This window comes from Sminthopsis crassicaudata, chromosome 1, assembly GCF_048593235.1.
Source record: "Sminthopsis crassicaudata isolate SCR6 chromosome 1, ASM4859323v1, whole genome shotgun sequence".
Lineage (NCBI taxonomy): Eukaryota > Metazoa > Chordata > Mammalia > Dasyuromorphia > Dasyuridae > Sminthopsis > Sminthopsis crassicaudata.
Genome location: NC_133617.1, coordinates 655,578,017 through 655,599,316, shown reverse-complemented (window position 1 = coordinate 655,599,316; position 21,300 = coordinate 655,578,017). Strand labels below are relative to the sequence as shown.

The 21,300-nt window shown below is 33.6% G+C and overlaps 1 protein-coding gene across 6 annotated transcripts in view; it reads right to left on the bottom strand.

The window, feature by feature from the left end:
- Positions 1–9,710: 9,710 nt before the first annotated feature.
- The window catches only part of LOC141551390 (E3 ubiquitin-protein ligase Topors-like), a 342,185-nt gene continuing 330,595 nt past the window's right edge, over positions 9,711–21,300 (bottom strand). For 4 of the 6 annotated variants that reach the window (XM_074282994.1, XM_074282996.1, XM_074282995.1 and 1 more), the window contains one exon: positions 9,711–12,257. In XM_074282994.1, coding sequence (XP_074139095.1) covers positions 9,781–12,123 — 2,343 coding nt within the window. In that variant the 5' untranslated portion in view covers positions 12,124–12,257 and the 3' untranslated portion in view covers positions 9,711–9,780. Of the gene's footprint in view, positions 12,295–13,058; positions 13,153–21,300 lie in introns of those variants that run through there. The other 2 variants (XM_074282991.1, XM_074282993.1) reach the window with 2 other exon arrangements.

Below are 21,300 nucleotides of genomic sequence, written 5' to 3'. Positions count from 1 at the left end.
TTGTCTGAGAATCTGTTTAGATAATTTCATGGACTATCATCACCAGAAACTTTTTTTTTAATTTTAATAACACATGTCATACTATTTTCTACAGATAACTGATAGAAAACATTTAATCTTTTAAGGATTTTCAAGTGAGGTACTGCTGTGTGATAGAAGATAGATGGAGTGTTCTTCATTAGTACACTTCAGGTTTAAAAATGGCTATCCATTTTTTTGTCTTTAATACAAATAATTATAAAATGACTTAGGTTTATTATTTTTAGTCATTTGTTATATTTCTAAAATCAAATATTCTGGAAATTCTATAATGGATTAGCAGTTACAAGTGGGGAATGGGAGTGAGGAGGGAAGGAAGAAGATATTGATAGTCCTTTAAACTTGTATATTTCTTTCTATTTACATTATTCATTGCAAACTTTGTTTCACAAATCATCCAGTAATTCATAAGATTCTATCCAGTCATATAGCCTTCTGTTACCTCCTTTCTGTTCTCAGCAAAATTCTACCTCCCAAACTTAAATTCCAGGGATCTTCTCCTTTCTTCTTCCCACACCAATTACATTATAGGAAGTTGATGTATTCAGTTTGGGTATTTAGCTCTGGAGTGACATTATCCTAATTATTGTTTAGTGAAAATTCACTTAATCCATTCTAGTTTACCTACACTAGACAATGATTCATATTTCACCTGCCATTTATTAGTACACTAAGGCTGAACCAATGGGAACATCCTGGCATTTGTCAAAACACACACTCAGAAGATAAAAAAGTCCAAAGCTCCTACATCCAAAGCCTCCAAGAAAAGTAAGTATTGGGCTCTGGATATGGAAAACTCAAAATAGATTTTGAAACTCAAGTAAGAGAGAGAGAGAGAGAGAGAAAGAGAGAGAGAGAGAGAGAGAGAGAGAGAGAGAGAGAGAGAGAGAGAGAGAGAGAGAGAGAGAATTGAAAGTGGTACAACAAGAAATGCAAAAAGGTAATAAGGAAAAGAATTCCTTAAAAAGCAAAATTGGCCAAATGGGAAAGAAGGTACAAAAGCTCACTGGGGAAAATAATTCCTTAAAAATTAGAATTGAACAAATAGAAGCTAATGACTTTATGAGAAATCAAGATACAACAAGGCAAAACAAAACAAAAAAAAAAAGAAATTATTTTAAAAATATGAAATAATTCACTGGGAAAAAAAAAAAAAAAAACTGACCTGGGAGGGAAAAAAAAAAAAAAAGTTCCAGGAGAAATAATTTAAAAATTTTTGTTCTAACTGAAAATAATGAGCAAAAAAGACCCTGGATATTATCTTTCAAGAAATTATCAAGGAAAACTATCATGATATTCTAGAATCAGAGAGTAAAATAGAAATTAAGCAAATTCACCAATCGCCTCCTGAGATCCCAAAATAAAAACTCCTATAAATATGATAGCCAAATTTCAGAACTCCCAGGTCAAGAAGAAAATATTGCAAACATCTAGAAAGAAAAAAATCAAGCACATTGGAATTACAGTTAAGATGCACAAGATTGAAAAGCTTCTATATTAAAGGACCATTAAAGGCTTGGAATGTGACATTCTGGAGAGCAATGGATTTAGAATTACAACCAAGAATCACCTCCCCAGCAAAACTGAGGATAATCTTTCAGAGGAAAAAGTGGCCAATTCAGTGAAATAGAGGGATTTTTTCTCATTTGTGATGAAAAGACCAGACATAGCTAAATAGAAAATAGTTTTTTTAAATATGGGACTCAAGAGAAGCATAAGGAGGTAATCATGAAAGGATTATTATAAGGGACTTAGTATTAGTAATATTTATCTGTTTACATTCCTACATGGAAAGATGATACTTATAATTCATGAGAACTTATAATGGTAGCTAGAAGAATCAGATAGATAAATAGATGATATATAGATAGAGATAGGTAGACATAGATAGATATATAAATATATAAAGATATCTCTATAGATAGGTCACTGGTGTGAATTAAATATGAAGGGATAGTATCTATAAAATAAAATTAAGGGGTGAGAGAGAAATGTCCTGGGAGAAAGGGAAAGAGAGAAGTAGAATGCTGTGAATTAATTGCCATAAAAGAGTCAAGAAAAGGCTCATACAGTGGAGAAGAAGAGGGAGAGGAACGGTAGAGTCATGAATCTTACTCTCACCAGAATTGTCTCAAAGAGAAAATAACATACACACTCAATATGGATATAGAAATCTATCTTACTCTGCAGGGAAGTAGGAAGGGAAGAGAATATGAGAAGGGGAAAGGATGATGGAAGAGAACATATTAGGGGAAGGAGTGGCCAGTAGTAAAACACATTAAAGGAGGGACAGAGTAAAGAGGAGAGAGAGAGTAGAAAAGAGGAAAATACAATTAGCAAGAGTAGTTGTAAAAATAATTTTGTGACAAGTTTCTCTGATAAGGCCTCATTTATCAAACATATTGGGAACTAAATCAAATTTGTAAAAAAAATGATAGCTATGCTCCAATTGAGAAATGAAATGATCAGAAGTTCTGAATAATGCCCCAAGGGCTATAAAATCATGCATATACTTTGATGCAACAATTTTAATATTAGGCAAGAATTCCAAAAGAGATTTTTTAAAAAGAAAAGAACCCACATAAACAAAAATATTTATAATAGTTTTCTCCTCAAAGCAAAAACTTGGAAACTGAGGGCATATGCATCAGTTGAAGAATAGTTTAATAAGTTGTAGTATGTGATTATTATGGGATGTTGTTATTTTATGGGAAATAATAAGCAGGATGCTCTTATAACAACCTGAAAAGTCCTCCATGAACTTATTAAGCTAAGTGAAATGTACTGTGTACAAAGTAACAGCAATGTTATGGAATGATCATCTGTGAATGACTTTGCTCTCAGCAATACAATGATCTATGACTACTCTGAAACACTTTTGATAAAAAAAAATTCTATCCATACCCAGAGAAAGAAAACAGAAAACAGAAAAAAAAAATAAAAATAAAATGCAAAAACAACAAAAAAGAGTAAAAGCACTATTTTGTGAACCACACTCAGTTCCCACAGTCCTTTCTCTGGGTGGAGATGGCTCTATTCATCACAAGATTATTGAAACTGGCCTCATCTCATTGTTGAGGAGAGCCATGGCCTTCATCTTATAGTCTTATTGTTGTTCTGTATAATGATCTCCTGGTTCTAAGTTCATTTCACTCAGAATCAGTTAAAGTAAGATTCTCCAGGTCTCTCTGAAATCATCCTGTTGATCCATTTCTTACAGAACAACAATATTCCATAACATTTATATACCATAACTTATTCAGCCATTCTCCAACTGATGGACATCCAGTTGGAGTTTCCAGTTTCTTACTACTACAAACAGGGCTGCCACAAACTTTTGCACATGTGGGTCCCTTTCCTTCCTTTAAGATCTCTTTGGGATATAAGCCCCGTAGAGACATGCTGGATCAAAGGGTATGAACAGTTTGATAGCCCTTTGGGCATAATTCCAAATGAGCAGCTTATTTTTTAATCATCTCAACTTTAATTATCTAACCAAGAATTCCTGAAGGCTTGGAAAAAGTTTCACTACATTTTTAAAAAGTTATCTAAGCTTGCAGAATGAGAGGAGCAGAACTAAGAGAACTTTGTATATAATAACAGTAACATTATTTGAAGACTTGACTGAGCTATTATGATTATGTGAATATTCAAATCAGCTACAATGGACCTATGAAGGAAAATGCAACCTCCAGAGAAATAAAAGATTAAGGAACTATATATTACATGATTTTATATATATTTGATGAAGTCACAATGATGCAGTCAGACTCTCCCTGTACCAGGCCACCAAAATGAAGAGGTTGCCCACTAAAATGATGGAGTAATCAAGTACCCCCAAAGTATATTGGGGTTAAAGGCCAGTGCTTAGGGTTGTCTCAAAAGAATTTGTAGGCTTAGACCTCCTCCAAATCAAGGGGCATAGATTTTATGTAATTAATAGAAAACTAAATCCATAAGGGTTTTAGCAAAAAAAAAAAAAAAAAAAAAAAAGAAAGAAAGAAATTCTTAGCAATTAAGAAGGAGAAAGACAAGTTCCCTAACAGAAATGCCATTAAGAATGTGTCAAGTTGGATTATGGGTTAACCCTAAAAGGAATTAGGGTCCTATTGACTATTGTGACATATAGCAAGCTAGTAAGCAAAATTACCACAAAAGGAGTTAGCAAAGGTAGGGGATTATGTCATTGATGGCATTGAATAATTCTAGAGGGGATTGAACACTCTAAAATGTTAGCAAGGGAAATATAGTAGATAGATTTTTTAATAGAAGAAATATAACCTTGGGGATTTGACATAATTTGGCTTTCTGATTGGATGCTGTAACTGTGGAGTTACGATGATTTTGTCAATGTAAAGTATTTCTCTCAGAGATCTCCTGCTGGGGCATAATAGAGGTCCCCTTGAATAATAGGTTTCTTCTAAATCAAAAACTCCACTTATAATCATATCAGTGTTCCTCCCTGCTTGTCTCAGGAAGTAGCTAGTCTTCCAGATTGTAATATTTCAGATTCTCTGGGTCAACACCCCTCTAGTTACCTAGTGTACCCCTCAAACAAAAGGAATCCTCAATCTTTTGAGATGTGGGATGGAAGCTACCTTCTGAAACTGCTTTTCTCTGAGATTGGGTGTAAAGTTGTTCTAGCCTTAGAGGTCTCACTCAAAGGGGTAATGAGCTTGAAGATGCAGAATTTGGTGGCTGCAAGAGTCCAGTGGATGTTTTCTCGTAATCCAGTGTTGACCATCGATTGAATATCTGCTGGTGCTTAGAGGAAAGCACATTTACAAAGAAGGGGGAGTAGGCGATGGTAGTGGTAAGGGTGACCAGGTGGCCAAGGGTACTTGGCATATGCCAAGTGTTTAAATATTGGGTGGAAAAGCTGCTAGGCTGAAGAGATTTCTAATTGGCATGGAAAGTGAGTAAAAAGTTGACTTTAATTATACACAAGTGCCTGAATTTTCCAAACCACATTAATAACAGGTAGTTGACTAGGTCAAATACTCATTTACTTACTTGTTCAGGATATAATGACTACACATTTCAGATTGAAAACAGCAAGATCTTACATAATTGTTTTGTTCTCATGTATTCTACTGACCACTTGCTCAGATTATAGAAATTTGCTATAAGAAGAAAAAGCAAGGACATGTTTGTGGCAGGAGAAAACATTCCTAGCTCTTTTTGAACTCAAATAAGAGTCACAGTTGACAAAAAAAATAGTCACCCCATAGTCAGATTCAGAAATAATTAGGTGGAAAATCAGAAAATAACCCAGAAAGATTCCCCATTACGGCAAGCCTAAAGTTGTCCTCTTAGCTTCTGCCCAGATATAAAATTCCACCTGTAAAAGCTCAGGATCACATTCCTTTGAGTGGCGTTTGACATTTCTCTTAAATGGTAGGTTACTCACTTAATGATGTGTCAGAAAATCATACATACATACAAAATTTAAAAAGCAATCAGTACTAAGCCCAAGAAATTTTACCTCAAGTAGCATGTCTTACCAATCAGATTTCAGGTGGGTTCAGATCTAAAGGATTAAAATAGCCTTGAAAATCCTTAGCAATCCAGGTTTTTTGTTTAGGAACTCCATGATTTAAACTATCTCAAAACTGATGACCTCGTACATTCTATGGTTTAAAGAAAACTGGCAAGTTTACAAAATTAAAGAGGAATGGAAAAGAATCCCAGAGAAGGGGCTAAACCTGAAGTTCCTGCCTGTAGGTGTGGGGTATTTTCTATATTACCATCCCAACCATGTGAAAGGGTGTGTGGAAGGGAATAGACTGATTCTATGATACACACACATGCCTTAAAATAGACTGAGCAGCCAAATTTAGCCAAATTGTCATAGCTATAATTTACAAGCAAAGGTAAAAGTATCTAACACCCTAAACAGCAGCTATAAAGCACCCTATTAATAGGATCAGAGGGCCCTATTATTGTTATTGAATTGTCATAGAATTAAGTTTCCCTTTTAGGGAGAAAACCAGACAGAAGGAGAGAAAGAAACTTTCTTCTATTTGCTTGGTACCTATATCTATCATGTAATCTTAATTTAATTGAATGTTTTTTCTAAATAACCTTATATAAATTTTGACACTGGTAAAATAACTGTAATGTTATTGTTGGTTTTCTTGAGGTCTTTGGACAAGCCTTCTTTTCAGTAGATTAATCACCACAAGAATAGCCAGGTTTTAAAGTACAAATCCTTTATTATCTCCTTCACAATCTAGTTTCCTTGCTTAGGTCCTGGGCCAGCTTTCTTGAGGGTTTCCAGAGTCTTGGTTTCAGTGGAGAAGTGCAGGAGGCCAGGCTAGCTACCACGAGGCTGATGAAGATGGAAATGAATCTCCTTTGGCTCCAAGAACTTGAGCTCCTACCTCCAATCTGCTTGTCTTCTCTGGCTCTGAATTCCACCTGGTTTATATGCTCTATTCTAAATATAAACCACTCATTATATCACTAGGAAACCATTATGTGTTGTAAGATTAAATCAATCATAATGAACTTAGATAACTATTAAGCACCAAGTTAAACTAGATAACCATTGTCTCATCAATTCCACTGACTTAACATCTTGTAAGAATCCTTCTGACAGAGTTCTGGCCTATAACAAATAACCTTACATAGAAAAGCATTCATCTCAACACTGGCAATGTATTAAAAGTTGACCTTCTTTGGTGTGGGATTGGGAAAGAGTAAACTCAAAACTCAAAAGATAACAAAAAAAAATAAAAAACTATCTAGGCCAATAATATACAAAGCTTATTAGTGTTGTGGGAGTTTTTGTTTTGTTTTGTTTTTAAACAGAACTTCTTTTTTCTGAGGAAATTGGGATTTAAGTGGCTTGCTTAGGGTCACACAGCCAGGAAGTATTAGTGTTAAATATCTCAGGTCATATTTGAATTCAGGTCCTTCTGACTTTAGGCCTAGTGCTTTATCTACTATACCAATTAGCTTGGTAGAATTTTTAACAAGATCTCTTTTGTGAACAGGAATCTGGCTCACCACCCTCTATATTTTAAGCTTCTGCATTTCAGGACTGACTGGTTTTGAGAGGAGGAAAGGAAAGGAAACTGAATTCCAGCTTATATCAAAAAACTCATATCCACTAAACTTTAATTTTAACATTATGGAAGAAGTTAATTAACAAGTTTGCTAGTGCACTGAGAACTTTATTCAAGTTGTGAAGAATCCCTTTTTAGGACTCATATTGAGAAGACTGACATCCAACACACCAGAGTCATCATATTACACTAGAGTTTATTTGGGAGGGCACAATTATATTTATGATACAGAAAATTGTGTTGAATCTTGACCTGTTATATAAGAAATGCCTTTAGTCTACAGATTCTTATCTTTAGCTTTGAAATCAGAAGACCTTTCTACAAAATCTTCATTTTTTACTATCACCTTGTAGGAAACATTATTAAAATGAATTAAAATGAAAGATTAATAACCAACAAACATGATTCTTCATTTTAGATTTCAATTGAAGGAATCTATAATTAATTCACAATAATAATATTTGAAGGAAAAATATTTGAAAACACTTTTCTTCTTTCCTATCTATCTTTATAAATAAGGACTATTGGGATTTAATCTAGTTCTAGGTTACATCAGGTTTTGCTACTATTTGCATGAAATCTATATTTTTACATTTTATAATGTCTCTTTGGTCATGTGATTGATGTCTTTCATGCTACATTGCATGCCTCCTGAGGGAGTATACCAAATATCTTATAGTCATATTTCTGGAGAAGCAATTTTGGGAAAGAAAGCCTATTTCAGTAGTCCAGTTTTAAAAAATACAAATCACAACTCCTGGGGAGAGGGGGAAACCTGGGCACACCTGCTCTATATAAACCCAGCACCTGCTACATGTACATTCTATGTTTCTATTTGTATATATGTGTGTATTTGTAAAGGTAGATCAAGAGATATATCCATCATATGTGGACATTAATGTGCAAATGTCCTTGATCTCCTCTGGCAAAACTGAGGCAGCCCTATAGGACTTTGTTTAAATTAACTGAAAATTGAAAATACTATGAAAGAAAAATACTGTTAAATAATGCTAAAGGAAAGTGTCTAGATTTCTGATAAGCAGAAGCAAAATAATAAAAACCTTTTAAGTAAGTTGTGAAATATTTTGGCAGCCATTCTCCAATTGATAAATAGCCAAAGGATATGAACAGACAATTTTCAGGTAAAGAAATTAAAATCATTTCTAGTAATATGAGAAGGTGCTCTAAATCACTATTGATCAGAAAAATGCAAATTAAGACAACTGAGGTACCACTATACACCTCTGAGATTGGCTAAAATGACATAAAAAGATAATGACAAATGTTGGAGGGGATTTGGGAAAACTGGGATACTGATAAAAAAATGTAATTAAAAAATATATAAATCACAACTTACTCCTTGTAAGCTGACAATTTATCCTTATTTTATCTGGTATTGCTTGATAGTTCTCTGAAATTAAGAATTGAACACAAGAGGAAGAAAGAATAGTATCAGGAATTCTAATAGAGAAGGGTATCGGAGGTACAAGGGTAACCAAGAAAAACTTTCAATTATTTTGCAAAATAGGTCAGATAGTCAAAAAACAAATCTGGTTATGGTCACCTGTACTGAGGCATTTTTGATAAATCAGAAGCCATCATATCTTTTTCAAAGAAAACAAAACTACTGGCATGTACCTCTCCTTAGAAATGTCAGGGCAATTTATTTTTTAGTCCTTAACCATGTCCTTAATAGTAGCAAGATGAACGGACATGTTCTTTCTGAGCCTAAAGAACAATTTACTGTAGAAATGCTATATTTGAAAGGAATTTGACAAAAGAGGCACCCTGGCTTAGTGGATTGTTTTTTCTTTAGAATTAGGAAAACTAAGGTTCAAACATCATTTTTGACAATTGTTAGAGGTAATGTAACTGAAACTTCTTGAACTTTGAAGGAATAAAGTTAATTGTTGGGGGGAAAAAAGATATCCATAAAAGACTTTTTTTTTTTTTAAATGAAGTTTTATATGTATCATCCATGATGATGATGATGATGATGATGATGATGATGATGATGATGATGGGACAAAAAAGAATAAAAGTACTTCTAACGATACAAATAAACAACTTATGCTCAAGATCAAATCTACTCTTAATAATAAGCCTTATATTCTACCATTATCATAGGGTTTCTTTATCTCATTAGCATGTAAGAAAAAATCATTTTATAAATTTTAAATATTATATAAATGCAAATTAATGTCCTCCTGACCATTATCCTTTTGGTTTTTCTTTTTTTCTCTTTTGCTTCCATTGAGGTTCAAATAGAAATAGTCCTGGGACAAAATGCTATCTTGCTATAATCCTCACAAAATCATCACCATCTCCATGACCACAACCATATACTTCTCCTACCTTATTATATAGATGATCATGATTATCATATTGAGTTATATAATTATAATTCATATTTTAATAAGCCTATAATATAAAATTCTTTAAGTTATGGTTGCTCTGGTTTTGTTTGGCAGCTAATAGTCCTATTAATTAAAGTAAAAAAGACTTAGTCAATGTATTTTGTTTAATTCACTAAGAATAGTTTGACCAATTGAAAGTTTCAAATATACTGCACATATTAAAGATTACATTGAAACAATACACACGTTTTTTATTTTTTATTGATGTATTTTTATAAAATGGGCTTAATTCCAATGACAAAATGATGTCATTTTCAGTCATTCTTACCCTCTTCGTTCATATGTTCTTTTTCTAAGAACTGTTTGCTACCAAATATTTTGCTACCAAAATAGTCTCTGCCTTCAACTTTTTGGTCGTGTTTTTCTTGTCTCTTCCTGATATGATTCATGATATCTCTGGAAGCCTGAGCTGTAAGGCTGACAAATTGTTTAGAGAGCTCTTGTCTCTGGTAGGACGGAGACTGATGAATTTGGTGCATCTGAACTGGAGTAGGGAATGAGTTAGGCATTGTTTCATTATTTTCCTTCTCTGAATGTTGGCACTTAAATCTCCTTTTCTTTCCCATCTTTTCATGGTGGGGTGGGATGCTTCCTATGCACACTGTCCCTGACTTTTTCATACATTGACAGTTTGGTCTGTGATTCTCAGGATGGAGACAGATGTTGGGGCTTTTTACTCTAAAAGCTTTTTCTCTGTTGCAAAGACGTTGGGCTCTCCCCCTAGTTCTAATAAAATCAGTTGTATTAGCTAGAACCACCCTCCTACAAGGTTGGTAATTATCATCTCCTTTATTACCTTCCTGAGCTTCACAGGTTATCGTCAATAAAGGTTCACTTAAATAGCTTCCTCTCAAGCTCCTATCACTGTGATCTCTGCTTCTTGACCTTCTCTTTCTAGGGCGATGGGACAAATGTGGTTTGTCCTCAGTGCTTTGAGGTAGCTCTTGTTTAAGACAATTATTATAGTCCCTGATGTATAAACTTTTCAGCCTTCTGTAGGGATGTGAACTTAGTTCTCCATCTTGACAGGATGGTTGGCATTTCAACCTCTCCTTCCTGAAGGCACGGTCTTTCTGGCCTTTCTGAACGGGTCTCCTATGAGAATATACGTTCTCTGAATAGCAGCTCCAAGTCTGGTCTTTTGTTTGGGATGAATTTCCAAACAAAGTCTGTTGTATTTCCTTCATCATCATGGGAGGACTTCTTGGAAAGAACTTACCAAAGGAATCTGAATTTTTATTCTTTTCTGATTCTTCCTCCCGGCTCTTCACTGGCTGACAAAGGGTCAACAAATTTTTTTCTCTTGGGCTAGAAGAATTTGAGGTGGTTGAAATATCTGAGACAGAGTAATTAGCTCTATTATCTCCTAAACACTTCTCCTCTTCAAGCTGCAGCTTCCTCCCTTCTGTTTTTGCTTCAGAAGTGTATCTGCTGCTGTCAGATGGTGGCTCTAGCAATTCTATATAATCTCCCATTGATTTAAGGTGAGCAATGTGGCTGCAACTCTGGGATGAAATCACACCTTTGCTGTCTCCTGATTCTGACATGGTTTGTCTCGTAAGATGATTTTTACTTTTGGTCTTACTAGACTCTTCTGGATTTCCTTTCTGCGACACAGAACATGACTCATATGTCATATTATTCTTTGAGCTTGAACGAGTCAATACCTCTTTATTCCAAGGGTCATGAATGGTTTTAGCCATCTCTGTATAATTTTCCAAAGCTGGTAAAGCCCATTTGTCATTAATAGGTGAGATAGTGAACAGATTCCCTCTCCCGTTTGAAGAAGGACATTCATAAATGGCTCGCTGATCATACATTTTCATGCTGAAAGGTGACCGGGCAAAACTGATGAACTCATGTAGGAAGTGTTTGGTGTATTTTAAGAGATAGGGTTCCAAGATTTCAGAAAAGCTCTGGCTGTCTAGATCATAATCTGTCATGTTTTGGAGGATGATAGTGAGGATATTTTTCCCTGTGTATCCATAGTCACCATAAATAGCTATCAATTCTCGTTTCAGCCATGGGATTAATCGCTGCAGACAATTCGGGTTTCTAAGGAAGTAATCTGCTGAAATATGCCTATAGAATCCACCACCTCTGACATATAATACCCGAAGCCCTGTAAAATAAAGAGCTCTTCTGAATTTAATAACTATCTGTTCCTTAAAGAATCCTGAAGACACTTCATGGAGATGGTCTTGTTTGTTCCCAGAAAACTGTTTGAGTAATTCTTGGACAGCCTGATATCTCAGAGGATTGCTCTGGCTAGAAGTATCATCGGACAATACACCATCCTCGGATCCAGGCTGACAGCTTGGAAAAGAATCGACATAACTGTTATTCTCTTCAGGCAATACAGCGTTGTCACTCCCTACATGATAGAGTTCTTGCTTCTTCGTGTCACTCACAAGTCTAGAAGATTGGGAGAAAGGATGGCAAGCTTCTCCATGGTGGGGATGTCGGATTTTCTTTGCAAATCTCTCATGAGGACAGTCACTGACAAACCTGTGTGTGGAAGGATTCAGATCAGCCCCATTCTGAGTTCCATTCAAGTAGATAGGACATTGACAATGCGGTAAACGTCCTATTCGCATTGTTTTTCAAAAAATCCTTCATCCAGTTCTCTGTGAGAGGGTTTGATCAAAGACTTGTCACTTGTTAAGACCAGGATCTATTGAAAGCAGCCAACAGAAATATATGTAATACATATTTTTTTTCCAAGGTACATCTGAAAGAAAGAAAAACACCAAATTTAAAGCAATAGACTGAACTTTAAAACTGTATTATGTTAACTTTTAGTCTGCTATATATTCTATATAGGCATAAAGCACTTTAATGAGTGTTGGTAAGTATTTTTCATAAAGGCTTCCTAATACTTATCAATGTAGATCGGGCTACATTCATAGATTCATGCATTCTTAGATCTAGAAAGGACTTTGAAAGGGCCATCTAGACCTAAGATTTTTGAATTTTCTTCAACATTCTATGACTGTTGGCCAACTTCTCTTTGCCTGACTGCTACTAGTGACAAAAACAAACAAACAAACAAATCCAGGAGTCTCACAAAGCAGTTCAAACAATTCCACTCTAGAGATTAGAAAGGTTCCTTTTGTGAGTTCAACCCACTGATCCTATTTGCCCATGTAGAAGCACAGAAAAAATAAGTATTTCTCCATATAACAATCCCTCTGATACTTGAAGACAACTATCATGTACCTTTTTAGCCCTGTTTAGAATAAATTAAATATGTCATTTTCTTTAACATTACCTCTTATAACATTGTCTCCAATTCTGATAGCACATTAAATGTTTGGATAAGACATTTTGAAATCACATTTAATCTGCAAATCATTCACACCAAGAGACATATTAAACTAACTAATAAAATAAACTCTGAATAGTTTATCTTTTCTCAATCTTCTGTGCCTCTATTTATGACATATTTAATTAGTATCATCTATTAGAATTATATTCCTTTTCAGTCTTCCATCACAGAACAAAGGGATAAAGCAAATATTTTATAATTTACCATTATCCTAGAAGCATATACGCATGTAAGTTTAAGCAGATGAAGCACTTAGGTTGTGTTTGTTTCTGTCTCTTGTGTCTTCCATAGCGATGGAATCTAGAATATGTCATATTCTGGAGTCTTCTCACTAGGAAGCGAAACTTCTTTCTTGATATATTGCCCTCCCTCTTAACATGTCCTACTAAAAAGTTAAGATTTAGAATGTGAAAGTTCAAAATTAAATGATCCTTTTGGATGGCTGATGCTATCTACCGCTGTGTTACTGGATTTAATTGATCCTGTGTAACATTTTAGCTATGGATAATGGAATATAATATAGAAAGTTGTTCCTGTTGTTTTTTTGTTATTTCAGTCGTGTCTGGCTGTCCATGAATCTAATTGTAATTTTCTTGGAAAATATACTGGAGTGTTTGCCATATCCTTATCCACCTGAATTTATAGATGAAGAACAGAAGTAATCAGGGTTAAGTGTATTGTCCAGAGTCACACAGCTAGTAAGTAGATACCTAGTTCTCTCTCACCAAAGAAAGTATAAAAGATTATTTGAGAACCAGAAAGATAAAGCAATCACAGCATGTGCATTTTTTAGTAAAAAAAAAAAAAAAAAAAAAAAAAAAAAGGAATGAGAAATGCAATTTGAGACTAGACTGTATGTATGTATTTCAAATCTATAATGAAATAAAAAAGTAATCATTCCCAATAAGACCTCAGAAATGCTATTAAAGAACCTCCACAATCTAAGTGCAGCTTACTTCTACTGTGGTAAGTAAATGGTTTCTTGTTACTATGGCCTCTTGGAAGTTTAATTTTTCTTACTTGGGAATGGGCATGTGTAAAACTCTGATGTATGTCATTGATTTATGAGAGTTAACAACAAACCAGTTGATGATTCCCCCTTCTCCTCCCCCCATAATCAATCAGTTGTCATCTTATCATTCTTCCTATTTAATATATTGCACAATTTTTCAACGCGAGTAGAGAACTTAGTTATGAATCTGCCTGAAAATCCCTTCTGCCTTAGAATATAGCGATTTCCTTCAAAATTTACCACAGTTGTTATCTTCTCTATGTAGTCTTTCCTCAAAATATTTTCCCTGAAAAATGTCATTTTATTTATTTTGTATATGTTTATATATGTATGTTGTCTCTCCCAACTGGAAAGTAAATTCCTTGAGAGCGGGGACTATTTGTGTGTGTGTGGGGTGTGTGTGTGTGTGTGTGTGTGTGTGTGTGTGTGTGTGTGTGTATGTGTGTATCCTTAGTGCCTAGAAAAATGCCTGGCTCTGGTAGGGTCTTGATAATGATTTGTTTATTGATGGTTTGATAGTCCAGGGTCCCCATCCATCACCCCTTTCCTATATTATTACACTTATTTCTTAATTAGTATCTCTACTTCTAATTTCTTCCTTTTCTAAATGTCACCCTCCACCACCACCGCCTCAATGATGGCTGCAAATTAACATTCCTAAAACACAGGTCTAATCATATCATGCTCCTAATCAGAAATTTTTAATGGCTCCTTATTATGTCTTCTAAAATGCAAACTTTTAATCTTAGTATTGAAAGGACTCCTTAATTTAACATTCATCTATCTTTCCAGGCTTATTTCTTTTTCAACTTCATGTAGTTTATTTTTCAATCAAAATGGGCCAACTAGATGTTCCCTATCAGTGACACTTTGTTCCCCACTGTGTTTTTGTATAGGATGTTGCCCATTCCTGGAATATATTTCCTCCTCTCTCCTCATCTCTACATTACCTCACTTCTGCCTTGCATAATTACTAGCTTTTTTGCTTCTTAAAAAAAATTCTATTTTATTTTATTTTCAATTCTGTTTTCCCCATCTTTCACCCACTGAAGCATAATGCATAATCTATTACAAATATACATATAGTTATACAAAAAAAAAATCCCATATTAGCCATGTTGAAAAAGCTCTTAAATTAATCAAGCAAACAACAAGAAAAAAAAAAAAAAAAAAAAAAAAACAAGACAAAATGTCTCAGTTTTAATTCTGAGTCCATCATTTCTCTATCTAGAAAAGGATAGCATGTTTTCTCATAAGCATTTTAGAATTGTGGTCTGTCATTGCATTGATCAGAATCCCTAAAAATCTTTCAAAGTTGACCATCTTTACAATATTGTTATTACTGAATAAAGTTTTCTCCTTATCTTGGCCACTTTTTTTTAGCATCAGTTCATACAAATCTTCCCTTTTTTTTTTTTCTTTCCTCTGAAGCCATCCTTATCATCATTTTTTATAACATAATATTTTATTGCCTTTATATACCATAACTTCAGCCACTACCCAATTGATGGGCATCCCCTCAGCTTCCAATTCTTTGCAACCATATGTTTTATACATATGGGCCTTTTGCTTTTTTGTTTTATCTTCTAGTGGTATAGATCTAATTGGAATATTACTGGATAAAGGGCATACATATTTTTATACCTTTTTTGATACAGCTTCAAGTTGCTTTCCAAAATGGTTGAACTATTTCACAGGTCTATCTACAGAATATTAGTAAGTATACCTATTTTCCCACAGTCCTCCTGAATTTTCATTTTAGTTTTTGGTGTCAAATTAACCAATCTGATAGGTTTAAGATTACTGATTGTTTCAATTAGTTTTATTTTTTTTAAGATGACAATCTATGATTATTTATATAAACCATCATATCATCTAAAAAGGGGAAAAAGGGTGTTTCCTTTTTGCCTATTCTTATTCCTTTATTTTCTTTTTTTATTACTATAGTCAGTATAACTATTACAAGATTAAATAGTAATGATAGTAATGTATATCTGTGTTTCATTCAGTCTCACTGCAAAGGCATTAAGCTTGTATCCATTATACATAATGTTGCTTCTTGGTTTTAGATACTAACTGTAATTAAATTTTGCTATTTTCTTCAAAGGCTTTTTATTAAATGTAATTTCACTAATGGTATTGTTGAAGAAATATTTCTATTTCTGCCTTTCTGCATTTTTGGAGGATTATGCTTTAATAGATGGTTACTTTTTGTGAAGATGTCATGTACAGATAATAAATAGATAAATTTTTATTCATATTCAATTTTGTCCAAAAATCTAGCATGGTCAACATTTTAAAAATTCTTTTCATTTCCTCAATTTTTTTATACTTTATTTTATAGTTAGATTTATCTGGATCTGAAAGGAAGTAAATTGAGGTCTTTTAATTTGTTATATGTGTATTGTATCATTTAAATTTTCCCTTAAGAATTTAGATGTTATGTTACTAAAGCATATATCTTTAATTTTGATATTAATTCATTGTGTATGAAATCTCTTAGCAAAACTATAGCCTCCATTCATCCCTTTTATTTAGGTTTATTTTTGCTTTTTTTTTTAAACTAATGATTCATATTTGTTAGTTCTTCATAAATCAAAGTATACTAATATATCAAAATAATTTAAAAATTGTTTATCATTTCTGTCTGATAAAAGACATAACTTCATTAGTTGAATTTATTTTTAGCAGCATTTCTAGGAAGAGCATCACATTATTTTTTTAAAATAGAATAGCTTTAAACTTATCTGTCTTAATCAAATTTTTAACTTGACACGTTGATAGTTTCTAGCACTAATATTTCAGTTTTTCAAAGCTTTGATGTTAACATTTCATTAATTTTGTACTTTCTGAATATTAATTTATCTTAAATATCATATAGTTGAACATGATTAAAATTCTTCAAGGTCAATTTTAAATTAAAGTTTTGAAAGAAAGTAATATTAAATAATGTTTTCCAAATCAGAAAAGGAAGAAAAAAGAAAGTGTATATATGATACAGAATATGCTTATTATATAGGAATAGAAGTTCATAAATTATGACCCCCCCCATATCAGTCCCAGGATTTGAACAATTTAAATTATTTCAGTTTTATTTTCTAATAGTTTATAGCTTAGTTTGATATTTGTTATATTTATGATAAAAATAATATATTTTATCCAAAATATTTTAAATAAATAACTTTTTAAAATTTCTGATATTGTCATTACAATGATTTAGGTACTGAATGATAATTTTTCTAACAATTTTCTAGTTAGTCCAGAACACTCTCCCAGCATTGTATTAATACCATTAGGACAAAATGCAATTTAAGATCATTTCAAATATTCATTATTGAATTCAGAAATATTTATAGTAGATGATAATGTATTGAAAATAGATGCTTATGAGCTGACATCATTTCTTTTAAAGCAATCAACAATACCTATTGCAGGAGTTGATTGAATTGTATATTTGTTTAACAATTGACTCACAGAATTTCAGAAAATGCATCATTGGTTCTCAAGAGTTAGTATCTTCCCACTCTCCATTTTGCTAATGTCATACCTCTTTGGAGAAGCACTGTGTGACTAGATAACTTACCAAGGGTCATACAGCTTTAGCGGCAGAACTGAAACCCAAATGTTCCTGACTATAAAGCCAATCTTCTATCTACTGTACTAGGTTGCCTCTCAAATTCTACACACGTACACACACACACACACACACACACACACACACAAACAAACAAATGTGTATGAAAATTAATATCATATATTCTAGTGATCTGTGATTTTCTCCATTTAAATACTTCATCAACTCAAATAGTGACTCTTTTTTTATTTAGTTTTTGAGAATTGGCTTGAATAAGAAATAAAAAATTCCTTTCCCTGAAGTCAATCTGATGCTTATTCTCTCCAAATTAACTTGGCTAGTCTGTCACAGGCTCGTCATGGAGGTCTTTTTAAGTCAGTAAGACTCCTCCTTGATTTTGCTTCACTGGCAGAACTTTTGAGAAGAAAGGGTTATCTTTATATCATGAGATGTTGAATAAATAAGCCCTTTAAAATTCTAAAGTACTGTGCACACAGAACTGAACATTCTTCCATCCTTGTATTTTCTTTCTGCCTGGTCTAACAAAGGAATTTATTGACAGAAGAGAATTCAATTAATTAGAACAAACTCCAATAAGGATGAAACACTTCAATTACACTGATTGACAATGCTAGGAGATGAAACCCATTTAAAATATTAAAATAGTGATAGGTTAACTAGAAGAGTCATTTGTGAGTGATCATAATGAAGAAGCCTATTTTGGATGTCACTCCACTCATCAGTTACCAGTCAGCTTTCCCCTGGGATTCAAAGAATTTTGTTCTGAACTTAGGCAGTAGGCTCGACATGAATAAATTTTTATGAAAATGCTATTGAATCCATGGTAAATTTTTCCTAGGATACAAGATGAAACTAAGTTACTAGAACTCATGTAAGCACCCAGTAGTAATTTAAATCATTCAGACTATTTCAGTCATACAATCAGTATCCAATTCTAAGAGCAGCTTAGTGCATATTTTTCTACTGTTTTTTTTCTTTTAAATCTGAAAATCCTTTTCCAGATGACAAACTGAGCAGATTTCATAATATTAGGAAAGAAAGATCCTTGGTAAAAATCATTCCTTTCTTTGTTTGTTTGGAAGAGAAGGACGAGGAGGAAGGATCAGAATAAACATTAAAAAAAAGAGAGAGAGAATTAGATTGAAAATGTCCTCTCAATAATAGTAGCAAAAATTTTATAGAGCTTTATGGCTGACAGATCTGGATATGGAGATAGAAATTTCAGGCTATTATCTTTTCTCAGCTAGTCAGCTCTTGACCTTGAACAAATAATTTATTCTACACGAACCTCAGTTTCCTCATCTTAAAATGAAGTGTTCTTGTCAGAGGCCCTCTTAATATTCCTTCCAGTTCTAAGGCTATGATCTATCAAAATAACTTTTCAAAGATACTGATCCACATATATCATTCCCCTGCTCAAAACATTCCATGATTGCCTCTGATGAAACAACAATTATCTCAACCTGCTTTTTAAGCCCCATAGTCTTACTGTGCCCATTTTTCCAGACTTATTTCATAGCATTCTCTTTCCTTCACCCTATTGTGCCAAACTAGTTCATAAGCTGCTTTCCATAGCTGATCTCACTGGCTGTGTAGAGGTTGACCCCCAAGCCTAGAATGAATCTCCTCTCAACTCTGCCTCTTAAGAATTTTATTATGTGTTTATTTGTAGTATATGCTTGCATATGTACATGTTATCTCTCCCAGTAAAATGTAACCTCTTCAAGATTATAGAGTCTTTCCTGACTATCTGTATCCTCTAATATAGTGTCTAATATTAGTGCTTGGATCTATTAAGTTTTATGCTAAATAACTATTTGTTTATTGATTTATCAATATAATGTGCAAATCACTAGATTACTAGCTGGGGACTAAAAAATGACTCATGATATCAGTGTTAGAAGTATAATTCAAAGTGAATTTAACATCTAAGTTGAACTTTGAAAGCAGAGATGAAGAAGAATTGGTTTCTTCCCAAGGGAGTGGCTTCTATTAAATATAGAAGGGGGACATATATATATATATATATATATATATATATATATATATATATATATATATATATGTATATATATATATATATATATATATATATATATATATATATATATGTGTGTGTGTGTGTGTGTGTGTGTGTGTGTGTGTGTATGTATGTATATATATACATATGTGTATATATATACATATATATGTATATACATATAAAATGAGAAGTGAACAGTAAGTAATTCAGTTTGGAATGGGGAGTACATGAAGCAGGGTAGTAGGCTATAAAATAGGAAATTATGTTAGAGCCAAATTTTGAAGTACTGTATTTGCCAAGCTAAGACATTTTTATTTTACATTACAGTCCATATGGAACCTCTGAAGGCTTTTGAACAAGAGATTGGCAGGGTCAGACTTGAACTTTAGTAAGATTAATTTGGCAGCTCTGATAGATAGGAAGGGGAAGAAGGTGGAAACAGAGAGACCAATTAGGTGGTTGTTAACAGTACTCCAAGTCAGAGGTCATAAGTACTTGGACTAAGCTGGCTGTCATGTGAGTGGAGATGTGGATATGATCTATGGTGTGGAGACCTCACCTACTAATTGAAAATGGTGGGGAGGGGGAAGTCAAGAGAAGTGCCAAGGGTGATTCCAAGGTTGCTATTTGTTAATAGGTTTTAAAGGGAGAGACAACGTATACACATATAAGTAAATAGAATATAAGTAAAGGTATGTTCATAATAAATGTGAGGTAAAAAGGATGAGGGAACACTTGGCAGCTGGAGGGGTCAGGAATAAGTGAAGGAAACAGGAAGGGAATCATAGGAGTTGAAAGAAAAAGAATGTTCAGGTTCAGGGGATGGCTCACATTCTCAAAAAGAACTATAGGGAAGAATGAAAAAATGGCAAAAGACAAACTAAAGGGATGAAGAGAAGGAAAGTTGAGGAAGCTCACAATTAACTTTGGCCTTCCCACAAAGTATAGAGTAAGGGCATCTGGAGAATAAGGATTGTAAACTGAGGTGAAAGAGGAATGGGTGATTGAGGAGAGCAGAAAATGTGTGAGAATAGTAATAAATCCTTGTTGACTGATGAGAGATAGAAACAGAGATTGTTGTTTGTAGTTTCTAATGCTAATGATCTCAATTTAAAAAAAAAAAATCTGCAATTATCCAATGTCCCAGTGCTCTTTGTGAAAAATGTTAGTCTATTTTATTAACACTGAATGATGTTCCTCACTTCCCAGGTAGAGGTATACTTACTGCTGTAATCAGTTGACAGATAGGTATGACATAAAATAACCTTTCAGGGAATACAAACAAACATAATTTAAAGGAACTTTGAATGATGATAATTCTTTCCCTGAAGGTTTCAAGTGTATAGGTGTGTATGCATGTATAGGTATATAGGCAAAGATTTACATCTATGAAGATGTATGTGTGTGTATTTTAGAAAAATAAAGACAGAAAGAGGGAGACAGAGAAAGAAAGACAGAGACAGAGAGATACAAAGAGGGACAGAATCCAAGAGATACAGAGAGAAACACAGAAAGACAAAGAGAAAAATAGAAGAAAGAGAGGGAGAGACAGGGAGAGATGAAAGAGACAAAAAGAAATATAAAGACATAGAAGGAGAGAAAGAAAGAGAAGGGACAGAAAGAGAGACATAAATGGAGACAGAAACAGACACAGAGGGAGACAGAGACAAAGATGGAAAGAGTCTGATAGAGACAGAGACACAAAGAGAAGCAAACACAAAGAAAGTAAAACAGAGACAGAGAGATAGAGAGACAGAAAGAGATAGAGAGGGGAAGAGAGAAAATGCCAGAGATAACGAGAGATAGAGAGAAACAG